The 20,223-nt window shown below is 35.6% G+C and overlaps 2 protein-coding genes and 1 non-coding gene across 3 annotated transcripts; 2 read left to right on the forward strand and 1 right to left on the reverse strand.

Annotated features, from left to right (window-relative positions):
- Positions 1-2,810: 2,810 nt before the first annotated feature.
- Positions 2,811-6,662, reverse strand: LOC25501917 (uncharacterized). The gene is made up of 8 exons (XM_013591360.3): positions 6,186-6,662; positions 5,600-6,081; positions 5,419-5,491; positions 4,519-4,599; positions 4,359-4,422; positions 3,611-3,698; positions 3,390-3,474; positions 2,811-3,236 (listed from the first exon to the last, which is right to left on the reverse strand). The coding sequence occupies exons 1-8, from the start codon at positions 6,297-6,299 to the stop codon at positions 3,153-3,155; spliced, it is 1,071 nt and encodes a 356-aa protein (XP_013446814.1). The 5' UTR covers positions 6,300-6,662; the 3' UTR covers positions 2,811-3,152.
- Positions 6,663-6,739: 77 nt separating this feature from the next.
- On the forward strand, positions 6,740-6,812 carry TRNAR-ACG (transfer RNA arginine (anticodon ACG)). Its single transcript has one exon. It is a non-coding gene; the product is annotated as a tRNA-Arg (tRNA).
- A 10,558-nt stretch (positions 6,813-17,370) lies between these two features.
- Positions 17,371-19,926, forward strand: LOC25480792 (annexin D2). The gene is made up of 5 exons (XM_013586735.2): positions 17,371-17,557; positions 17,988-18,133; positions 18,334-18,552; positions 18,881-19,093; positions 19,382-19,926. The coding sequence occupies exons 1-5, from the start codon at positions 17,482-17,484 to the stop codon at positions 19,673-19,675; spliced, it is 948 nt and encodes a 315-aa protein (XP_013442189.1). The 5' UTR covers positions 17,371-17,481; the 3' UTR covers positions 19,676-19,926.
- The last annotated feature ends 297 nt before the right edge of the window (positions 19,927-20,223 follow it).

Raw genomic sequence — 20,223 nt, forward strand, 5'->3', positions numbered from 1 at the left:
TTTAAAGGTTACTAGGAAATTATTAATTCAATCGTAAATAAAAAATTATTATAATTTAAGATTCTTTCGTTTTAGACCATGTGGTCATCTGATTGGACAAAATGCTGATGCAGCATGCTAACTATGCATATCTGATTATCTAACATGCTGACTGTATAATTAATTTTACATAAATGAAATTATATTAATTTTAAAAAAATCTGAAAATTAATTTTTGAAATTAAAAAAATCGTAAAAAAAACATATTTACGAAAAGAAGAAAAAAATTCAAAAAAAAAATCTGGAATTTAATTTTTAAATTAAAAAAAGTTCAGATCTTTTTCGAAATAAAAAAAATAACATTTTTTCTACCAAAAATAAATATTATGGAATTTTTTTTTTTTAAATCTCAATATAATTTTTTTATAATTCAGAATAAAATATGAAATAAAATTTTGAAAATTATATAATCTGAAAAAAAAATCGATTTTATTTTAATTTTCAAAATCTTAATTTCAGATTTTTTCGAATTTTTTAAATTTAAAAAAAAAATCTTATTTTTTCAATTTTGAAAAAAAGTAATCTGATTTTTTTTTCTATTTTTAAAATCAATTTTCAGTTTTTTTTTTATTTTTAAATTAATATAAATGAAAATAAAAAAAACTAAAAACAAAATTAATTATACAGTCAGCGTGTCACATCATCCAAAAATGATGAATCGGCGTGCCACATCATCATGTTTGCATAGTCAGATGACATCAGGGTCTAAAACGAAAGAATCTTCAAATTACAAGGTTGAAATTTAAACTATTTTTTTTACAAAGGATAAACCGGAACTCACCCAAATTACAGGGCTAAAGACATACTAACCCTTTTATTTTTAATAAAATCCAATAGATTATTCAAGAAAAATATACTTATGTAACAAAAAAACAAAAATATACTTTTCGCAGTTGTAGCCATTTCTTTTTTCTTTTCAATGCAGCCATTTAATATACTATTGTTTCAAACTTCATATATTTCTTTTAAACAAATTATTGGTTAAAGTGGAACTATTTTACTATTTTGGTGAGGTTACAAAACTAACAACTTACCCTAAAGTAACGTATCAAGTCCTTGTGAGCTTAGCTCAATTGCTATAGACAATACATAAAATATGCAAGGTTTGGGGTTCGAACTCCGACCACCACCAAAAAAAGAAGAGTAAATTACACTCATCTCATTTCAAAGATGTTTAAATTACACTCCCCTCCTCTCTTATGTTAAAATATACATTTTCCTCCCCTCTTATGTTAAAATCTACACTTTACTCCCTCAATATTTTTTTAATTTCTAATAATCTAGCAAAATAATAATAATCTAACACACTTCGAAAAAAATAGTATTGCGAGTCTATTTTAATATAATAAAAAATTGAATACATATTTTTCGCTATTTTTTATCCACAATTTCATCAACATGTAGTTTTAATCCCTATTATAAAACATGTAACAACCCAAAATAAAATTAAAATATGTGAAAAATTACTAAAGACAATAAAGCATGGTTATTTAAAAGTTAATTTTATACTCTAAATTATAAAATCAATATCAAAATATTTAAATTTAATCATCGTTAACATTTAAATTATAAATAAATGAATTAATTTTTTTTAAATGGTGGTTTAAAATTAATATATATCATAAAAATATTTCTTTATGTTAAAATAGATTAAATTGTAGTGCATATTTAATTATCAATGGAGGGGGTTGTAATTCAAGTATTTTATAAGGTAGGGGAGTATAACTTTTACTTTTCAAGGAAGGGGAATGTATATTTTAACATAAGAGGGGAGGGAGGGTAATTCAAGCATCTTTGAGGGGAGGGGAATGTAATTTACTCAAAAAAGAAACTAACATATCAAGTGTCATCGTGAGCTTAGCTCAGTTGGTATGGTCAATGCATAAAATATGCAAGGTACGTGGTTCGAACCCCGGCCACCATAAAAAAAACTAACATATCAAGTGGAGGTGTCAAATTTTAACAATCTCGAAAATAAAAACAACATATGAGTATGACAGAGAAAGTTGTCAAAAAGTTATCATAAAATGGTTTTACAAATATCATTTCTCTACTGTCATATTAAAGCTATAAATTTAGTCCAAAAAAAAGTTACACATGGAAGAAACACACCATTTCTCTATCCTATAATATCATTAATTGTTTTTTTTTTTTGGCAAATAATACCATTAATGGTTATGAAGTGATTCATTTTTTATGTTGGTCTTTTTTGTCCATTTTTCAGCAAATACCGTCTTCTTTTGATAAAAACAAAATCAAGTTTTCTCCCAGAAAAATTGTTTAACCATGTTTTAAACATTTGTCTTTTAAACTCTTTCACTTGAGATCTCTTATCCGGAATTTCTTTCTATATTATGTTCAAGAGGATATTTATCTTCTTTTGTTAACTCTCAAGTTATGAGAGTAAAATGGTCGTGTAATCTAGAGTTTGGTCGAAAGATAAATAAAATCTGATAAAATTTTGTTCATTCTAAAAATCAAACTTAATTTCATTTGAACAATTCACCTTTGGTGAGCTCACAAACCACATGAGCTCAATTGTTTCAAGAGATCATCTGCCTTTAAAAGTGCATAAATATATTTTTCTTTCTCGATTACTTTCACATACAAATGGCGAGGAAATTACGTGCTTGTAGGTATATAGTAATCTTTTATAGTTTTATTCGAATACTAGAAAATAATAGTTATTTTGTTCTTTTAAATATTTATACAAGAGAAGTGCGCTAACAACAAATTATCTTTACTGAAATATATATAAAACGAGTCACAAATTTACTGAAATATATATAAACGAGTCACAAAATGACGTGGTTATCCTTCATTTTCCTTTGAGTAAGCAAACGCATAAATTTACTCCAATTTTTATTCTAAACAAAATAGACCATTTTGTAATGGGTATGAACTCTGTTCTGTATATACAGCACAGCCCTGCAAATATTTACAAGCATGTACATGGTGATAACATGGGTGGATTCATGCAATTTCTGCATCATATTGTCAATCAACTTTGCATCCCTTGCTAGCAGAAATTGCCATGCTTATGACTCAGCATGATCATTCAGTGAAATGTGAACTGCAAGGCTTTGACTAACATCTGATACATAGTCAGATATTTACCAGCGAGAGATCCCAGGTGCCTCTGTTCTGCTCAATTTTAGTATCTCCTCATGTTTTGAAGGAAATACAAAGCCCCACAACTGCATGGAGGAAAGAGCAGTTGCTAATTAGTTTTTTTTAAGTAAATGTTTCGTACATCAATAAGGAGGTAAACAAATGAGCCGGAACAGATTGATAGGGGGGGAAGGTTGGGGAGGTTCATGTGTCTGGAGTGAGGGGAGCTTTATGCGCACCTCTACTTCCTTCACTTGAAATTCTGGAGAATGTGCTAAGCAAGGATTGCCATAAGTTTCGGAAACGGAACTTGACCCATTCAATCTTGAGTTGATATGTCCAAAAATTGCAACAAAAGAAAAAATAATAATCAGGCTGATGATATTATAATTATAGAGGGCAGGATAATGAGTTGTTTGATGAAATAGGGTGAAAAAAGGTATAAGTACAAAGTTCTTACAGATCACCCTCCAAATAAAGCGCAAAATGACCTCCGCCACCAATCGCTAGAAAGTCAGTGGTGCAAAGTGTGAAGTAACGGTTTACTCCTGCGATATTGTGGTTAATTCATTATAGCTAATCAACAGAAGAGAAACAGCATTGGAATTCCAAACCAAACCAGATATTTTCTTTCTACAATCATGTGGGTCAAGAGCTAAGATATAACATGAGAGCGACATGAATGTAATTTTAACTTTATCACATTTTAAAACTTAAGTAACGCCTCATGCTGAATCTCAGAGATAATTACTCTGCTAAATGTCAAACAAAATATTGCATCAACTTTTTGTGGGCAACTTCAATAGGAGAATATCATCGCTTGAAAACTGAAACCGTTAAGATGCCAGGAAACTCATCCTTTCTAACAGTACATTAAGATGAATTAGCCCTGAGGTAAAATTAAATCTAGCTGACAAAAAAAATCAATGCATGGATACCATGTCATTGAAACTGATAGTTTTTCATCACAACAAATCAACTTCGAAGAATTCTCTCCTCATCCACATAGTTTTGTAAAAGAAAAATTAAAATATTCATTTAGTGATCTAGTCATTCAACTAAATTACCTGTTATTGATTTAGTAATACATGTAATTGACTTAAATAACAAACTAATCAATTATTATATAAACAAAACACAGTATAACTATGAAAACAAAAGAAAGATAAAGATTAGAATGTTCAAACTCGAATAAAAAAGAGATATACCTGTTGGGCGATATACAACGGGATGACCAGAGATGTTTGTGAAAACAAATGTACTGTTTGTTCCCTGTACAAAATTTATGTCAACAAGATAAAATAAACATTAACATTGTTGCAAAGGGAAAAAGGACGATAGCATCAAAGTACAAAAATAGAACCTGACCTGGTATTTTCTCTTGTTGGATGGTCGAAGGGGTGCTTCAACCAAGCCACCAAACACTGCTCCTTTTCGGTCTCCAACAACCTGGAGAAAAATAGCTAACAATACATTAAGGACCAACCACTGAATTTAGAGTGTAGAACTCAGTCTTGCTGATTAAAGGACAGGACTATGTAGTTTATCTTTGCAGATTAAAATCGGACAACAGCATGAGCTTATTAACCAATAAGCTTGCAAACATGGGACTTCAACACGCAGGTCCGTTAAACTCCGTGTGCTACTATTTATTACAATGTCGTGGCTTAGAATCTGATATACAAAATACAATATGCCATCAACAAGAGGAGTATTTCAAAAGTTGGGATCAATGATAAACTCGTCCATTCATCCATACGAAGTCATCAATGTTATGAATATGAAATGGGCGAGAGAAGTGATCAAATCACCGTAAACCAACATGGTCTATTATTAAATGGTCTAATAGAAATACTCCTTGCATAACAATAACATATGGAACTTTTTTCATCTATAGCTCAATTCTAAATGTAACATAAATCTGTTTAGGTACCCAGAAAGAAATCATACGTCAGTATCCATACATATTCAATAAATTACAGTTTGCACCCACCACCAAACCCAATAGTTGTTTCTTAGCTTCTGGCAAATTCGAATCAACAAAAGCTTCTTCATGTATGAAATATGCACCTCATGTCATTTGGTATTTAAATAAGCATTGAAATAACAATGTTGCAAAACCTATCTCTAATCCACTGTGCAGCTCAATTTATCAATCAAATAAAATCCTAGAGATTATCAAATTGTCTACTAAAGTAGGAAAGAACAAAGATGGATAAATCATAAACAACTTAAGCTTATTTGTGCTGAAGGACAATGAAATTTTACCAGCAAACTAGGTCCAGGCCAAAGCATGCTTCTTCGGTAAAGAGTTGAAAGTGATATTCCATGTTTCCATGTGCTGCAAAGAAACCACATAAGATTATATCAATAAACTCAACAAGATTTTGAAACTTCAAAACACAACAGCATAATCTTGTGTCCTTCAAAAACCTTAATCCAAAACTACCTGTACATCATTAACCATTTCTTCCCATGAATTAAAGCCGGAAGTGCATCATAAACCACATTCCTCAAACTATTCGAAATCAACATTGAAGGTTCCGATAATTCCGGCAAATGATCAACAACCAAAGGCACACTAGGAACCTCTTTCAAAGACGGTTGAATACATTTCATCTCCAGACCACACCCATCAGACTCAAATTTATCCCTTTCATGATCTTGTGTTGGAAATCCACCCGTTCTAGCAGATAGATAAATAGCTTTAAGTGATTGTTTACCCCTAGATAACAATCCCTTCTTAACCAATTGCTCATTCATATGGTCAGCTCCGGCAGCAGTCACAATCATACCATCATTTGCATTATTATATCCAGAATCCGACGAGGACGACAAAAATGAATATAGGAATGCAGTAAACGACGACGTATCAGGTCCTTCAATCTCTGATTCACTTTCCTTTAATTCATCATGATCCACTTTTTCTTCCTAAACAATAATTTAATATAAACAAAACAACTTTTAGAAATTAGAAACTACAGAATAAAAAATAATGCAATTAAAACTATAATCTAGGTTAATTGAGAACTTACTATGGAAGGAGGAAGAGAGGGTTTGTTATGGTCAGAAATAGGGTTGAGAAGAACAGTGGTGAGATCCGAAACAAGGTGAACTGCTTTGCTCCGTAAAGATTGCTTTTTACCCATTTCTTTTTTCTATTACTATTTTTAGGAATCAATATTCAATTTCCACCGTTTAATTTTTTTTGTTTAATAATTAAGATTCCTATATTCCCTCACCGTCGTTACCATCCCTTTATTTATCAGAATTCATAACCTAACTTAGTTAAAGGCAAGAGATGTTGTAATAATAAAAAGAGGTTTTGGTGTTGATGATTATGCTGCCGGTGTAGAAGCGTTTTCCGGTTGTTGAGACACGACACGAAACTTGTTTTACGCGCTAACACTTTTTTCATAATCGCTTTTCTGAGTCATCATCGGTCACTCGGCGGCAAAAGTAACAGCTCAACTAATGATATAACTTTGTTTGTTTTCACGTTCAGTGTCAAACTGGTCTTCGTTGCAAACATACGCTAAATACAGAGTCAACTATATAATAATCTTTTTATTTATTTTACTAACAAAACGACTTCATGGCCCAATGGATAAGGCGCTGGTCTACGGAACCAGAGATTCTGGGTTCGATCCCCAGTGAAGTCGTCTTTTTGATATCCTCTCTTTTCTTTTTTTGTCAGAATAATTGCATTGGTTCGGTTTTTTTTTATTCCTTCGTCAATCAATACTAGAACTCTTTTTGTTTTCTTTAGGGAATACAAAGAACCTCAGTCCCTGCCAACTTGTCAACTGAGTTATGCCCACGGAGATCGAAAACTCATTTTCTATCTAGGTTTAAAATTCTCCAAACTCTATTAGCAAAAATAAAAAAATTCTCCAAACTCATTCATAATGAAAAAACTTTTAATATTTTTTAAATTAATTTATTATATACAATAGAACTTTATTTTTTTATCGTCAAAATTGATTTTTTTTTTACATGTACATCCAATTAAATTACTCTATAGTATAATTTTTTATATGTAATTCCGAAAATATTGCTACAAATATTTATTTAGTATAATTTGATTGAATGCGGGTTTAAAAAAAAATTACACTATTGTTGCATAAAATAATAATTTTGGGTTTCTTTACTTGATTAGTCTGGTTTAAATTGAAAATTACTAAACTTGTTTTCGATAGATGCTAATAAAAAATATCAACATTATGTTGGTGCGAAGGAAATGAACTTGGATCATTTAAATAAAATATTGACTTTGAGTTTTGTGAATAAAAAATAATAAAATAGAATAGATAAACTATATTTTTTTTTACAAAGAATAGATAAACTATATTAAAAGCACATAGATAACATCAAATAAATAGAAAAGAATGACTGTCTTGCCTTGCTTTCTCTAACATTTCTCTATGAACTCTCACTACTTCGTCCAACCTTAAACGTCGTCGATGTATCCCCCCAAATATAGATTGTTCTTCCCCATGTAGCCTTGATATGTGGTGGTGCGATGACGAGATATGTACTTTGCACGACCGTTCTATCCCCTCACGGATCGAACTCACCCTTCTCCTTTTCGTCGGTCAAACCTCAACTTACGTTCCCAATCTATTGACATCATCATCCACAAGGTTGTTGTCTTTCTTTAAGGTTTGACAAGGGTCGAGTTGTTGTGTTGCTCCATATCTTTCTAGATGGTAGTGGTGATTATGGTTTGAATCGTTTGGTGTGTTGTGTCTAACAATCAGTTTCCAATCTTCCTCCTCATCCCTAAAACGAGATGTGGGTTAGTCCTAAAAAAAACTTATGGGTTTGTTCTTCGAAAGCCTTGTGTGGTTGTGTTACCGTTGACGCACTAGTGTCATCGTATATTCTTCATCCATCGCTCGATATGTGTAACACCCCGTTACCCAAAAGAAATAAAATAGCATATAAACATCAGAGTATTACACCAAACGGGCATGCTACATCGCAACATCGAAATTCTTAAATAGAAAATAAACCTATTTAATTCAACAACAGTCATAACTTCAAATTAATGCAGCGGAAAGTTTTGCATTTTCAATAGCAACAACAATATTTTAATCTCCAACAACATCTTGGCATTAAGCCTAAACAACAAAAGTTAGCCAATGAAAGGGCACATCAACAAGTTCCAAAATTTCATACATGGAAGGGAAAACAACAATGAAATAATAAAATGACTCCCAACCCACGTATCAGAGCCCTAGACACGACTCTTGAGCCACCACCGACTACTCAGGATCACCTGCAAGTTACCCATAGGAAGGGCAACATTTTCAAGCAGAAGGGGTGAGATTCACAACAATAAATATAGATATTAAAATCATCAAATGAATCTAACACCCTATAACTTCAACATGTTCACTTGCAAATATTATAATTATTCACAAACACAACAACATCATCATAATCATCCACTTAACAAGTAGTATACAATGTATATAATATCATCAACATCAACAATACACCAAGACCACAATGAATACACATATGTAAGAATGTATATCAAACATCAACATCATCATTACATCAAGACTCATGCAAATGACATGACCACTGCTAAGACACCATCTTAGACTTCTTAATGAGATGCAATTATGCATGTGGTACCAATCAGGACCGAGGCCCTCACCGCTTGTGAATGGTTAAAGCATTCATCAGGACCGAAGCCCTCACCGCTGTTGAGCAACTAGTACTCCAGGACCGAAGCCCTCACCGCTGTTTTTATGCATATGCAATGGACCTACCTGTGTATATCTACATACAACTGACCATGCAATGCAACTCCATATGACACCACTTAAATGACATGTATGACTCAATAAATAGCATACAATCAACCATCATCAGTATTCGGTAATGCAGCACTCCAATCAACCAAAACAATGCATGATTATATATACCCATGCTCAAAACAACAACATCAACCATTATTATTCAAGCAAGCAATTTCAACAATCAGGAACTGAGCAGCTCGCCTCGCGAGCACATCTGCTCGCCATGGCGAGTTCACGGAAAACACTAGCTCGCCGTGGCGAGTTCAAGGCGAACTCGAGGCGAGTGAAAATTAGGTGCTCTCGGGACAAAGTGACATTTTCTCACCCAAACTCCATTTCTAAGTTCCCTATTCATCTTTTTAACCTAAAACTTCCACCATTCCTCTTTATTATCATCTAGGTACCTTAAACCATCCCCAAAACACCTTATAACAACTTTTCAAAAATCAAGTTTTATCTGGGCTTACTCGCCATGGCGAGTTGGACTGCTCGCGAGGCGAGCTATGAAGTTGCTCACTCGCCATGGCGAGCACAGCTACTCGCGAGGCGAGCGATGAACTTCTGTACGGACAGAAAACTGGTTTTACCCAAAAATCTCATTTTTCTCCCAATCACTCCCCAAATCAGTTTACAGATACATAGTTAAGTGTTCTACGCAACCAGAACCTAATTCTAACCCCAAAATCAAGCTTACAACGTCAAAATCATCATTTTATCATAAAAACCCATTTTCCCCAAATTCTCACCAACACTCTGTTAAACACAAAATCAGAATTCAATAACTATAATCTTGAAGTAAATCCCACCCTTACCTTAGAAATTGAAGAAGAAATGCACAGCAATGCTCAGCCCTTGGTTCTCTCTTGCTCTTGGCTTTCTCTTGTTTTCTCCCAAAAACTGCTTCTACGTAAAACTACTCTAACTTCTCTGTATTAACCTCCCACCAAAATGTAACTCCCTTTAATTATACTTAACTCCCCATAACTTCTAATAACTCCTATTATTTCCCAAACTCCAAAATAATTACCATTTCATACTTATTTTAATTATTATTAAATAAACCATATACTAAAATAATACACCACATAAAACATTCAAAAATCACATATACACGAATATATGCATATACTCCACATAAATCACCAACCAACATATATAAATATATATATATACTCCACGTAGTATAAAATTAATTAAATAAATAACTAGGGCGTTACAACTCTCCCCAAATTACAGAATTTCGTCCTCGAAATCTTACCTCAAGCAAACAACTCCGGATACGACTCCCGCATCTTACTCTCCAGCTCCCAAGTCAAACTTTCACCAGTCGCTCCACCCCAAACGACTCTCACAAGAGGTATCTCTTTACCTCTCAAAGACTTCACCTTTCTGTCATCAATCCTCAACGGCATAGTCTCAACTGTCAGGTTGTCCCTAACCTGCACATCATCATCCCTCGGTATCACATGAGAAGGATCCGCAACATACTTCCGAAGCTGAGAAACATGAAACACATCGTGCAAGTTCGAAAGATGTGGTGGCAAACCAACTCTGTATGCCACTGTACCAATTCTCTCTGAAATCTGATACGGACCAATAAACTTAGGAGTCAACTTCCTCGATTTCAAAGCACGCCCAACACCCGTCAAAGGAGTGACCCTCAGAAAAACATGATCACCCTCCTGAAACTCAAGATCCTTCCTTCGCTTGTCATGGTAACTCTTCTGTCGACTCTGCGAAGCTTTCATCTTTTCTCTTATCAATCTGACTTTCTCAGTAGTCTCATGTACCAAATCCGGTCCCAACACAACACTCTCATCCGACTCAAACCAGCATAAAGGAGTCCTACACCTCCGACCATACAAGGCTTCGAACGGTGCCATACCAATACTCGAGTGATAGCTGTTGTTATAAGTGAATTCAATCAAAGGCAAGTGACTATCCCAAGCTCCACCTTGCTCAAGCACACACGCTCTCAACAAATCTTCCAATGATTGAATTGTCCTTTCCGACTGACCATCTGTTTGAGGATGATAAGCCGAACTCAACTTCAGTTTCGACCCCAAGGCGTCCTGTAAACTCTTCCAGAACCTAGAAGTGAACCTCGGATCCCTATCCGACACAATGCTAGACGGAACACCATGAAGCTTCACCACACTGTGAATGTAAATCTCTGCTAACTGTGCTACCGGATAACTGATATTAATAGGAATGAAATGTGCCGACTTCGTCAACCGGTCGACAACTACCCAAATCGCATCATGTCCTTTCGAAGTGTTCGGTAAACTCGTTACAAAATCCATGGAGATACTGTCCCACTTCCACTCCGGTACATCTAACGGTGTCAACAACCCTGCAGGCTTCTGATGCTCAACCTTGGACTTCTGACAAATCAAACAGGCATAAACAAACTGAGCAACATCCCTTTTCAAACCGGACCACCAAAACAGTTTCTTCAAATCATGATACATTTTTGTAGCCCCCGGGTGAATACTCAACCTACTCTTGTGACTCTCCTCAAGAATCAACTTCTTCAACTCTTCATTGTCAGGAATGCAAACTCTACCTCTGAACCTCAAAACACCTTGATCATCAACTTTGAAATCACTATCCTCAGTGCCATTACCAGAAGTCATCAAATCAACAAATTTCAAATCTTCTTTCTGAGCTTCTCGGATACTGTTCAAGAAGTTACTATCAATTTTCAACATTCCCAACTGTATACTCTGGGGTGACAATTCACAAACAAGACTCATGTCTCTGAACTGTTCTAACAACTCAAACTCTTTCACCATCAAAGCAGACATATGCAAAGTCTTCCTACTCAAAGCATCAGCTACTACATTGGCCTTACCAGGATGGTAATTCAAGCCAAAATCAAAATCCTTCAGTAACTCTAACCACCTCCTCTGCCTCATGTTCAGTTCCTTCTGGTCAAATAAATACTTCAAACTTTTATGATCACTGAACACCTCAAATCTGGATCCGTACAAATAATGCCTCCAAATTTTCAAAACAAACACCACCGCAGCTAACTCCAGGTCATGTGTAGGATAATTCTTCTCATGAACACGTAACTGCCTCGAAGCATAAGCTACCACCTTACCATCTTGCATCAGAACACCACCTAAGCCCAGCTTAGATGCATCACAATACACAACAAACGGTTCTTCTGATTTAGGCAAAATCAAAACAGGAGCAGTTGTCAATCTTCGCTTCAACTCATTGAAACTACTCTCACACTGAGCATCCCACACAAAAGACTTACCCTTACAGGTCAACTGTGTCAACGGAAGAGCCAACTTTGAAAACCCTTCTATGAACCTGCGGTAATAACCAGCCAAACCCAGAAAACTTCTAATCTCAGTTACCGACTTCGGAGTCTCCCATTGTGATACCGCATCAACCTTCGAAGGATCCACTGCAATACCACTACCAGAAATAATGTGACCCAGAAAACTTACTTCATTTAACCAGAACTCACATTTTGATAACTTAGCATACAACCTCTTTTCCTTCAACACTTGCAATACAATTCTCAGATGCTCTGCATGCTCCTCCTCATTCTTGGAATAGATTAAAATATCATCAATAAACACCACAACAAACTTATCCAGAAAAGCATGGAAAATTCGGTTCATGTACTCCATAAAAACACCAGGCGCATTAGTAACACCGAAAGGCATCACTTTGTACTCGTAATGACCATAACGTGTCCTAAAGGCCGTCTTCTGCATATCCTCATCCTTCACTTTTATCTGATGATAACCAGACCTCAAATCAATCTTACTAAATATCTTAGCACCAACCAACTGATCCATCAAGTCGTCAATTCTAGGAAGCGGATATCTGTTCTTGATCGTAACTTTGTTCAACTGACGGTAATCTATACACAGTCTCATACTACCATCCTTCTTCTTTACCAACAACACCGGTGCTCCCCAAGGTGAAACACTGGGTCTTACAAACTTTTTATCCAACAGGTCCTCCAACTGTTTCTTCAACTCAGCTAACTCAGAAGCTGACATACGGTACGGTGCCATCGACACCGGCTTAGTTCCTGGAACAAGATCAATTGAGAACTCAACCTCCCTCTCTGGTGGCACATCAGGAATCTCATCAGGGAATACTTCTGGAAATTCATTCACTACAGGTAAACCATCAACCACAGCTTGATTTTCTAACGACAAATGTGCCATTAGAGAATACATCAGGATACCATCACGTTCAAACTGTTTCATCTGTTTCGTAGACAGAAGCTCAACCTCACCTTCTTCTTCAGCAGAAGAGAAATGTACCGTCTTACTAAAGCAGTTGATATGAACTCGATTATATTCTAACCAATTCATACCAAAAATAACATCCATACCCGTCAACGGCAGACAAACTAAATCAATCACAAAATCTCTACCAAACATAGATATAGGACACCGCAGACAAACAAGAGAAGTGGTTACTGAACCCTTAGCTGGAGTTTCAACAACCATTTCCCCTTTCATATCAGATATATCCAAACCCAACTTATAAGCACATTCAATAGCAATAAAACAATGAGTAGCACCAGTATCAATAATAGCAATTAAAGGAGTACTATTAAAGAAACAAGTACCTCTGATAAGTCGGTCCTCATTAGGAGTCTGCGTACCAGTCAAGGCAAACACCTTTCCACCAATTCTAGTCTTCTTCGGCTCAGGACACTGTGAATTGATATGACCTTCCCCATTGCAATTGTAACAGACAATGTCCCCACGCTTGCATTCAGCTAAACTGTGACCCTTCTGACCACACCTGAAGCACTTCCTATCATCTCTTCCACAAACATTACTCTTGTGGCCTTTCTCACCACACTTGTAGCAAACAATCTCAACAGGAGCATCTCTCCTCTTGGGCCTCCTATCATCACCCATCCTCTGCTTTCCTTTGTCAGCAGGAGCACTGTAAGGCTTAGGACGACTCTGTTGTCCCTTACCCCTCCTCTCACTCATAATCTTATAATGAGTTTTGGTGTCTTCTTCATAGATTCTGCACCTATTAACCAACTCAGAGAAGACTCTGATCTGCTGATACCCAATAGCTCTTTTGATGTCAGCCCTCAACCCATTCTCAAACTTGATACACTTGGAGAACTCAGCGGTCTCCGCACTATAATGAGGGTAGAATGTGGCAAGCTCCACAAACTTTGCAGCATACTCTGTGACAGACATGTCACCCTGTTTCAATTCCAGAAATTCAATCTCTTTCTTACCTCTGACATCCTCTGGAAAATATCTGCCCAGAAACTCCTTCCTGAACATGGCCCAGGTAACCAGCTAATCCACCAATCATCGGCCTCTTCAGCTAGCATGTGCGTCCCAAACCGCACCTTCTGAACCTCGGAACACTGCATGACCCTGAATATCCTTTCAACCTCCTTCAGCCACTTCTGAGCACCGTCAGGATCATACCTACCCTTGAAAGTTGGTGGATGATTCCTCAGGAAAGTCTCAAGCATCCTGGTTCCATCACCACCAGTCTCAACCTTAGGTTGCTGTTGGACAGCTTGAGCTACAGCCTCAAGCGCAGCAACTAAAGCAGCATCACTACTCCCAGTCATCTCAAGATTCTACACGACAAACAACAACTCAGAACAACAACAAAAAGCAACATTAAAGTTGACACTCTATCCTAGGTGGCTCAACACGACTCTACTACTTGGCCGGACGGACCAACCTGCTCTGATACCAAATTGTAACACCCCGTTACCCAAAAGAAATAAAATAGCATATAAACATCAGAGTATTACACCAAACGGGCATGCTACATCGCAACATCGAAATTCTTAAATAGAAAATAAACCTATTTAATTCAACAACAGTCATAACTTCAAATTAATGCAGCGGAAAGTTTTGCATTTTCAATAGCAACAACAATATTTTAATCTCCAACAACATCTTGGCATTAAGCCTAAACAACAAAAGTTAGCCAATGAAAGGGCACATCAACAAGTTCCAAAATTTCATACATGGAAGGGAAAACAACAATGAAATAATAAAATGACTCCCAACCCACGTATCAGAGCCCTAGACACGACTCTTGAGCCACCACCGACTACTCAGGATCACCTGCAAGTTACCCATAGGAAGGGCAACATTTTCAAGCAGAAGGGGTGAGATTCACAACAATAAATATAGATATTAAAATCATCAAATGAATCTAACACCCTATAACTTCAACATGTTCACTTGCAAATATTATAATTATTCACAAACACAACAACATCATCATAATCATCCACTTAACAAGTAGTATACAATGTATATAATATCATCAACATCAACAATACACCAAGACCACAATGAATACACATATGTAAGAATGTATATCAAACATCAACATCATCATTACATCAAGACTCATGCAAATGACATGACCACTGCTAAGACACCATCTTAGACTTCTTAATGAGATGCAATTATGCATGTGGTACCAATCAGGACCGAGGCCCTCACCGCTTGTGAATGGTTAAAGCATTCATCAGGACCGAAGCCCTCACCGCTGTTGAGCAACTAGTACTCCAGGACCGAAGCCCTCACCGCTGTTTTTATGCATATGCAATGGACCTACCTGTGTATATCTACATACAACTGACCATGCAATGCAACTCCATATGACACCACTTAAATGACATGTATGACTCAATAAATAGCATACAATCAACCATCATCAGTATTCGGTAATGCAGCACTCCAATCAACCAAAACAATGCATGATTATATATACCCATGCTCAAAACAACAACATCAACCATTATTATTCAAGCAAGCAATTTCAACAATCAGGAACTGAGCAGCTCGCCTCGCGAGCACATCTGCTCGCCATGGCGAGTTCACGGAAAACACTAGCTCGCCGTGGCGAGTTCAAGGCGAACTCGAGGCGAGTGAAAATTAGGTGCTCTCGGGACAAAGTGACATTTTCTCACCCAAACTCCATTTCTAAGTTCCCTATTCATCTTTTTAACCTAAAACTTCCACCATTCCTCTTTATTATCATCTAGGTACCTTAAACCATCCCCAAAACACCTTATAACAACTTTTCAAAAATCAAGTTTTATCTGGGCTTACTCGCCATGGCGAGTTGGACTGCTCGCGAGGCGAGCTATGAAGTTGCTCACTCGCCATGGCGAGCACAGCTACTCGCGAGGCGAGCGATGAACTTCTGTACGGACAGAAAACTGGTTTTACCCAAAAATCCCATTTTTCTCCCAATCACTCCCCAAATCAGTTTACAGATACATAGTTAAGTGTTCTACGCAACCAGAACCTAATTCTAACCCCAAAATCAAGCTTACAACGTCAAAATCATCATTTTATCATAAAAACCCATTTTCCCCAAATTCTCACCAACACTCTGTTAAACACAAAATCAGAATTCAATAACTATAATCTTGAAGTAAATCCCACCCTTACCTTAGAAATTGAAGAAGAAATGCACAGCAATGCTCAGCCCTTGGTTCTCTCTTGCTCTTGGCTTTCTCTTGTTTTCTCCCAAAAACTGCTTCTACGTAAAACTACTCTAACTTCTCTGTATTAACCTCCCACCAAAATGTAACTCCCTTTAATTATACTTAACTCCCCATAACTTCTAATAACTCCTATTATTTCCCAAACTCCAAAATAATTACCATTTCATACTTATTTTAATTATTATTAAATAAACCATATACTAAAATAATACACCACATAAAACATTCAAAAATCACATATACACGAATATATGCATATACTCCACATAAATCACCAACCAACATATATAAATATATATATATACTCCACGTAGTATAAAATTAATTAAATAAATAACTAGGGCGTTACAATATGGATTCACAATTGGTTACAGGTTCGGTTCAAAAGAGTCTTTGATGTTTGTTGTGATAAAGTAGAATGATCAACAATCATGAAATTATCATAAATGCCGCCTAAAAACTTCAATTGAAATATAATATATCCATGACTATAATTAAGTCTATTATTATGTTGAATGCTATTTAGTTTGTATTTTTTTTTTTTGACAAATTTTATCAGTAAAATCGTAATTAGCATAATATAAACATATAATATACATCTATTAACATCAAACAAATACAATCCAAATTCCTTAAAAAAATCCATTAGTATTTAAATATATGTGGTAATTTGATCCATTTAATCGACCTCACTCGATGGTATAATACTTGATTATTGATTATTGGTGTACTACTAAAAAAATATTAAAAATTACACATGAAATGATTCATTCACATTTTTTTAATAGTGGCTCAAACCAATTATTCTTTTAAGCAAGTAGCTCAAACCAAAATTAACAGCATGTTATTTACTAATTATTTTAATCTGAAATAATTTTTAAATTTTTGTGGCTTACACATGAAACATGAAGGGCCCTAATGATCGGCATGTGTCCTTGTATAAATGATTGAACCTGCTCCCTCCCAAGCACTGCCTTTCAGTATTCAACGCCACATTCTACACACAGATCGATCACAATGGCGACATTGAAGATCCCCTCTAACGTTCCATCTCCATCCGAAGACAGTGAACAATTGCGCGGTGCTTTTCAAGGTCAACAACTACCCATCCATTTCATTGACTTTTATTTCACCATCATTCTCTTTCGTTTTTCTCGATCTATCTAGTTTGATCATTTTTTTTTTTATTATTACTTTTGGATTGGTGATAACTCTGATCTCTTAATTAGATCATAGATTAATCAGATGCATAATGCATTACACTATGTGTTTGGTGTATCAATACTGTTAGATATATATTTCTAGTCGATGAATGTGGATGATCACTTAGATTTGATCTTGATTTTAGTTATTTATTTATGTATGTCCGATCTCTATTTCATGTAGTCCAGATCATGATCACAATGAATAAGCAGTGCTCAAATAGGATCATACTTTTTCCTTTGTTTTTCTCATGGCATGAGTTTTTTTTTTCTTCTATTCTTGTCCATTCATATCGTTGTTTCGTTGATATATTTTTACAGGATGGGGAACGAATGAAGGCTTGATAATATCGATCCTGGCTCATAGAAATGCAGCTCAGCGTAAGGTGATCCGCGAAACTTATACTCAGACCCATGGAGAAGATCTTCTTAAAGATCTTGACAAAGAACTTTCAAGTGATTTTGAGGTCAGTTTAAAACTTTTGATATCTGGCTTTTTTATGTGAATCTCAATAAGATGCCTTTTTCATTTGTATTCCATTTTCACTATCAGTTATTGACTTTAAACTTCATAGTATTTAATTTCAGTGTTTTATATGGATAACCTTGATTAGAAATCGTATTAAGTTATTTTCTTGTAATAATGTTTGATTTTTGAATGTAACAGAAAGTTGTGCTGTTGTGGACATTGGATCCAGCTGAGCGTGATGCCTTTTTAGCTAATCAAGCAACTAAAATGTTGACTTCAAACAATTCGATCATTGTGGAAATTGCTTCCACAAGATCTCCACTTGAACTCCTTAAGGCAAAGCAAGCATATCAAGCCCGTTTCAAAAAGTCCCTTGAAGAAGATGTTGCCTATCATACTTCTGCTGACATCCGCAAGGTAAACCCTTAAACTAGTTAATTTCTTGAATCTTTATAGAGAAGAGCTGCATGTTCTAACACAATATTTAGATTCAGATGCATCTCTTTTATTTCTTTGTGAATCAAAATCTTTCAAAATTTACGAGGTGTAAATCTTTTCAACTTTAAGGTGAACCTTTATTTAGTAGAAGAATGCCACAGATTTATGTCAAAAAAATGAGCATGTTCCAAAAATGCCACCAGTTATTCGTATTTAACCTTTTCATTTTTATGCTTATGCCATGTCTGGATCTAACGTTATCCCCTCTATTATCTGATGAAATTTTGTTTCTGATTCTTCTCAAAAGCTTTTGGTTCCTCTTGTGGGCATACACCGTTACGAGGGAGATGAGGTGAACATGACATTGGCAAAATCTGAAGCTAAATTGCTTCATGAGAAGATTGCGGATAAGGCTTACAATCATGATGACCTGATCAGGATTGTAACAACAAGGAGTAAACCGCAGTTAAATGCAACTTTGAATCACTATAACAATGAGTTTGGGAATGTAATAGACAAGGTATGAATGTTTTGGCCATTTATGACTCTTATTTCTGTGTTGCAACACTCCCAGCAAACGGGCAGATCTAATATAATGACATAAACTTGTATTGTGTATAATGTCATTTTTCACTAAGAAACATAATTCCCAGCGATAATCATATTATTGATGAAACAATTAACTTCCTTTTAATTAAAGGGATTATAGTCTGGTTTGTTAATTCAATTTCTTCTGTAGAAAAAGGATAACCTTTTTTTTAATCTAGGGTTTGTAGTCGAACTCACGATAAGCTTCTTCTGGCTGCAGGATCTGGACACCGATTCGGATGATGAATATCTGAAATTATTGAGGGCAGCAATTAAGGGCTTGACCTACCCTGAGAAATATTTTGAGGAACTCCTTAGGCTGGCTATAAACAAGATGGGAACCGATGAAAATGCTCTAACTAGAGTGGTGACAACTAGAGCTGAGGTTGATTTGCAACGAATTGCGGAGGAATACCAGAGAAGAAACAGTGTTCCTCTGGACCGTGCAATTGACAAAGACACTTCTGGAGACTATCAGAAAATTCTCCTTGCACTGATGGGACGTGATGAGTAGAGTTCTTACTCTGTCCAGTAGTCATGGAGTAGCTGTTTGGGCTATCTGTTTTCCCTTCATCATCAGCGTGATTTTGCTGCGGATCTCTTGTGATAGTATACAGAATTTGGTGAATTGCTGTGGTAACTATGCTTGTGAGATGTATGAGCTATTCTTGTGGTTTTAAATAATATGTTTTGAATATGGACTGAAATTCAAAACAGAACTTTGCCTTCTTAAATAAAGAAACAGCTATCATATTTCTCTCCTTATTACGGATCGATTATTTATATTTCCTACGCACACTCCATAATTTATGGAAAAAGGCCAAGGGTGTGTTTGTTTCAAGTTTATCAAGAGGAGAGTTTCATTCCTTAAAAATAGATGCTTTAAACCCACTTCCTTGAAGGGTGTTCATTCTAAGGTCTCAGGTTTGATACTCTTCCATGCCAATTTTGGTGGGTTAGTTTGACTGATTCATAAAAAATAATTATATATTAACGATGATAACCTGTATAGTTACACATGATCATCGAAACTTTTCTCTCACCCTTTTCTTTGGAATGTTA

Source organism: Medicago truncatula, chromosome 8 (assembly GCF_003473485.1).
Source record: "Medicago truncatula cultivar Jemalong A17 chromosome 8, MtrunA17r5.0-ANR, whole genome shotgun sequence".
Taxonomy (NCBI): Eukaryota; Viridiplantae; Streptophyta; class Magnoliopsida; order Fabales; family Fabaceae; genus Medicago; species Medicago truncatula.

What these genes read in the sequence shown, in the direction of transcription:
- LOC25480792 (XM_013586735.2), top strand. Translation starts at nt 17,482, where the DNA reads ATGGCGACATTGAAGATCCCCTCTAACGTTCCATCTCCATCCGAAGAC. An exon ending in ATTGCGCGGTGCTTTTCAAG is followed by an intron (nt 17,558 to 17,987) that starts GTCAACAACTAC and finishes ATATTTTTACAG; the next exon opens with GATGGGGAACGAATGAAGGC. An exon ending in CTTCTGCTGACATCCGCAAG is followed by an intron (nt 18,553 to 18,880) that starts GTAAACCCTTAA and finishes TCTTCTCAAAAG; the next exon opens with CTTTTGGTTCCTCTTGTGGG.
- LOC25501917 (XM_013591360.3), bottom strand. Translation starts at nt 6,299, where the DNA reads ATGGGTAAAAAGCAATCTTTACGGAGCAAAGCAGTTCACCTTGTTTCG. An exon ending in CCTCTCTTCCTCCTTCCATA is followed by an intron (nt 6,082 to 6,185) that starts GTAAGTTCTCAA and finishes ATTATTGTTTAG; the next exon opens with GAAGAAAAAGTGGATCATGA. An exon ending in CTTTATTTGGAGGGTGATCT is followed by an intron (nt 3,475 to 3,610) that starts GTAAGAACTTTG and finishes TATCAACTCAAG; the next exon opens with ATTGAATGGGTCAAGTTCCG.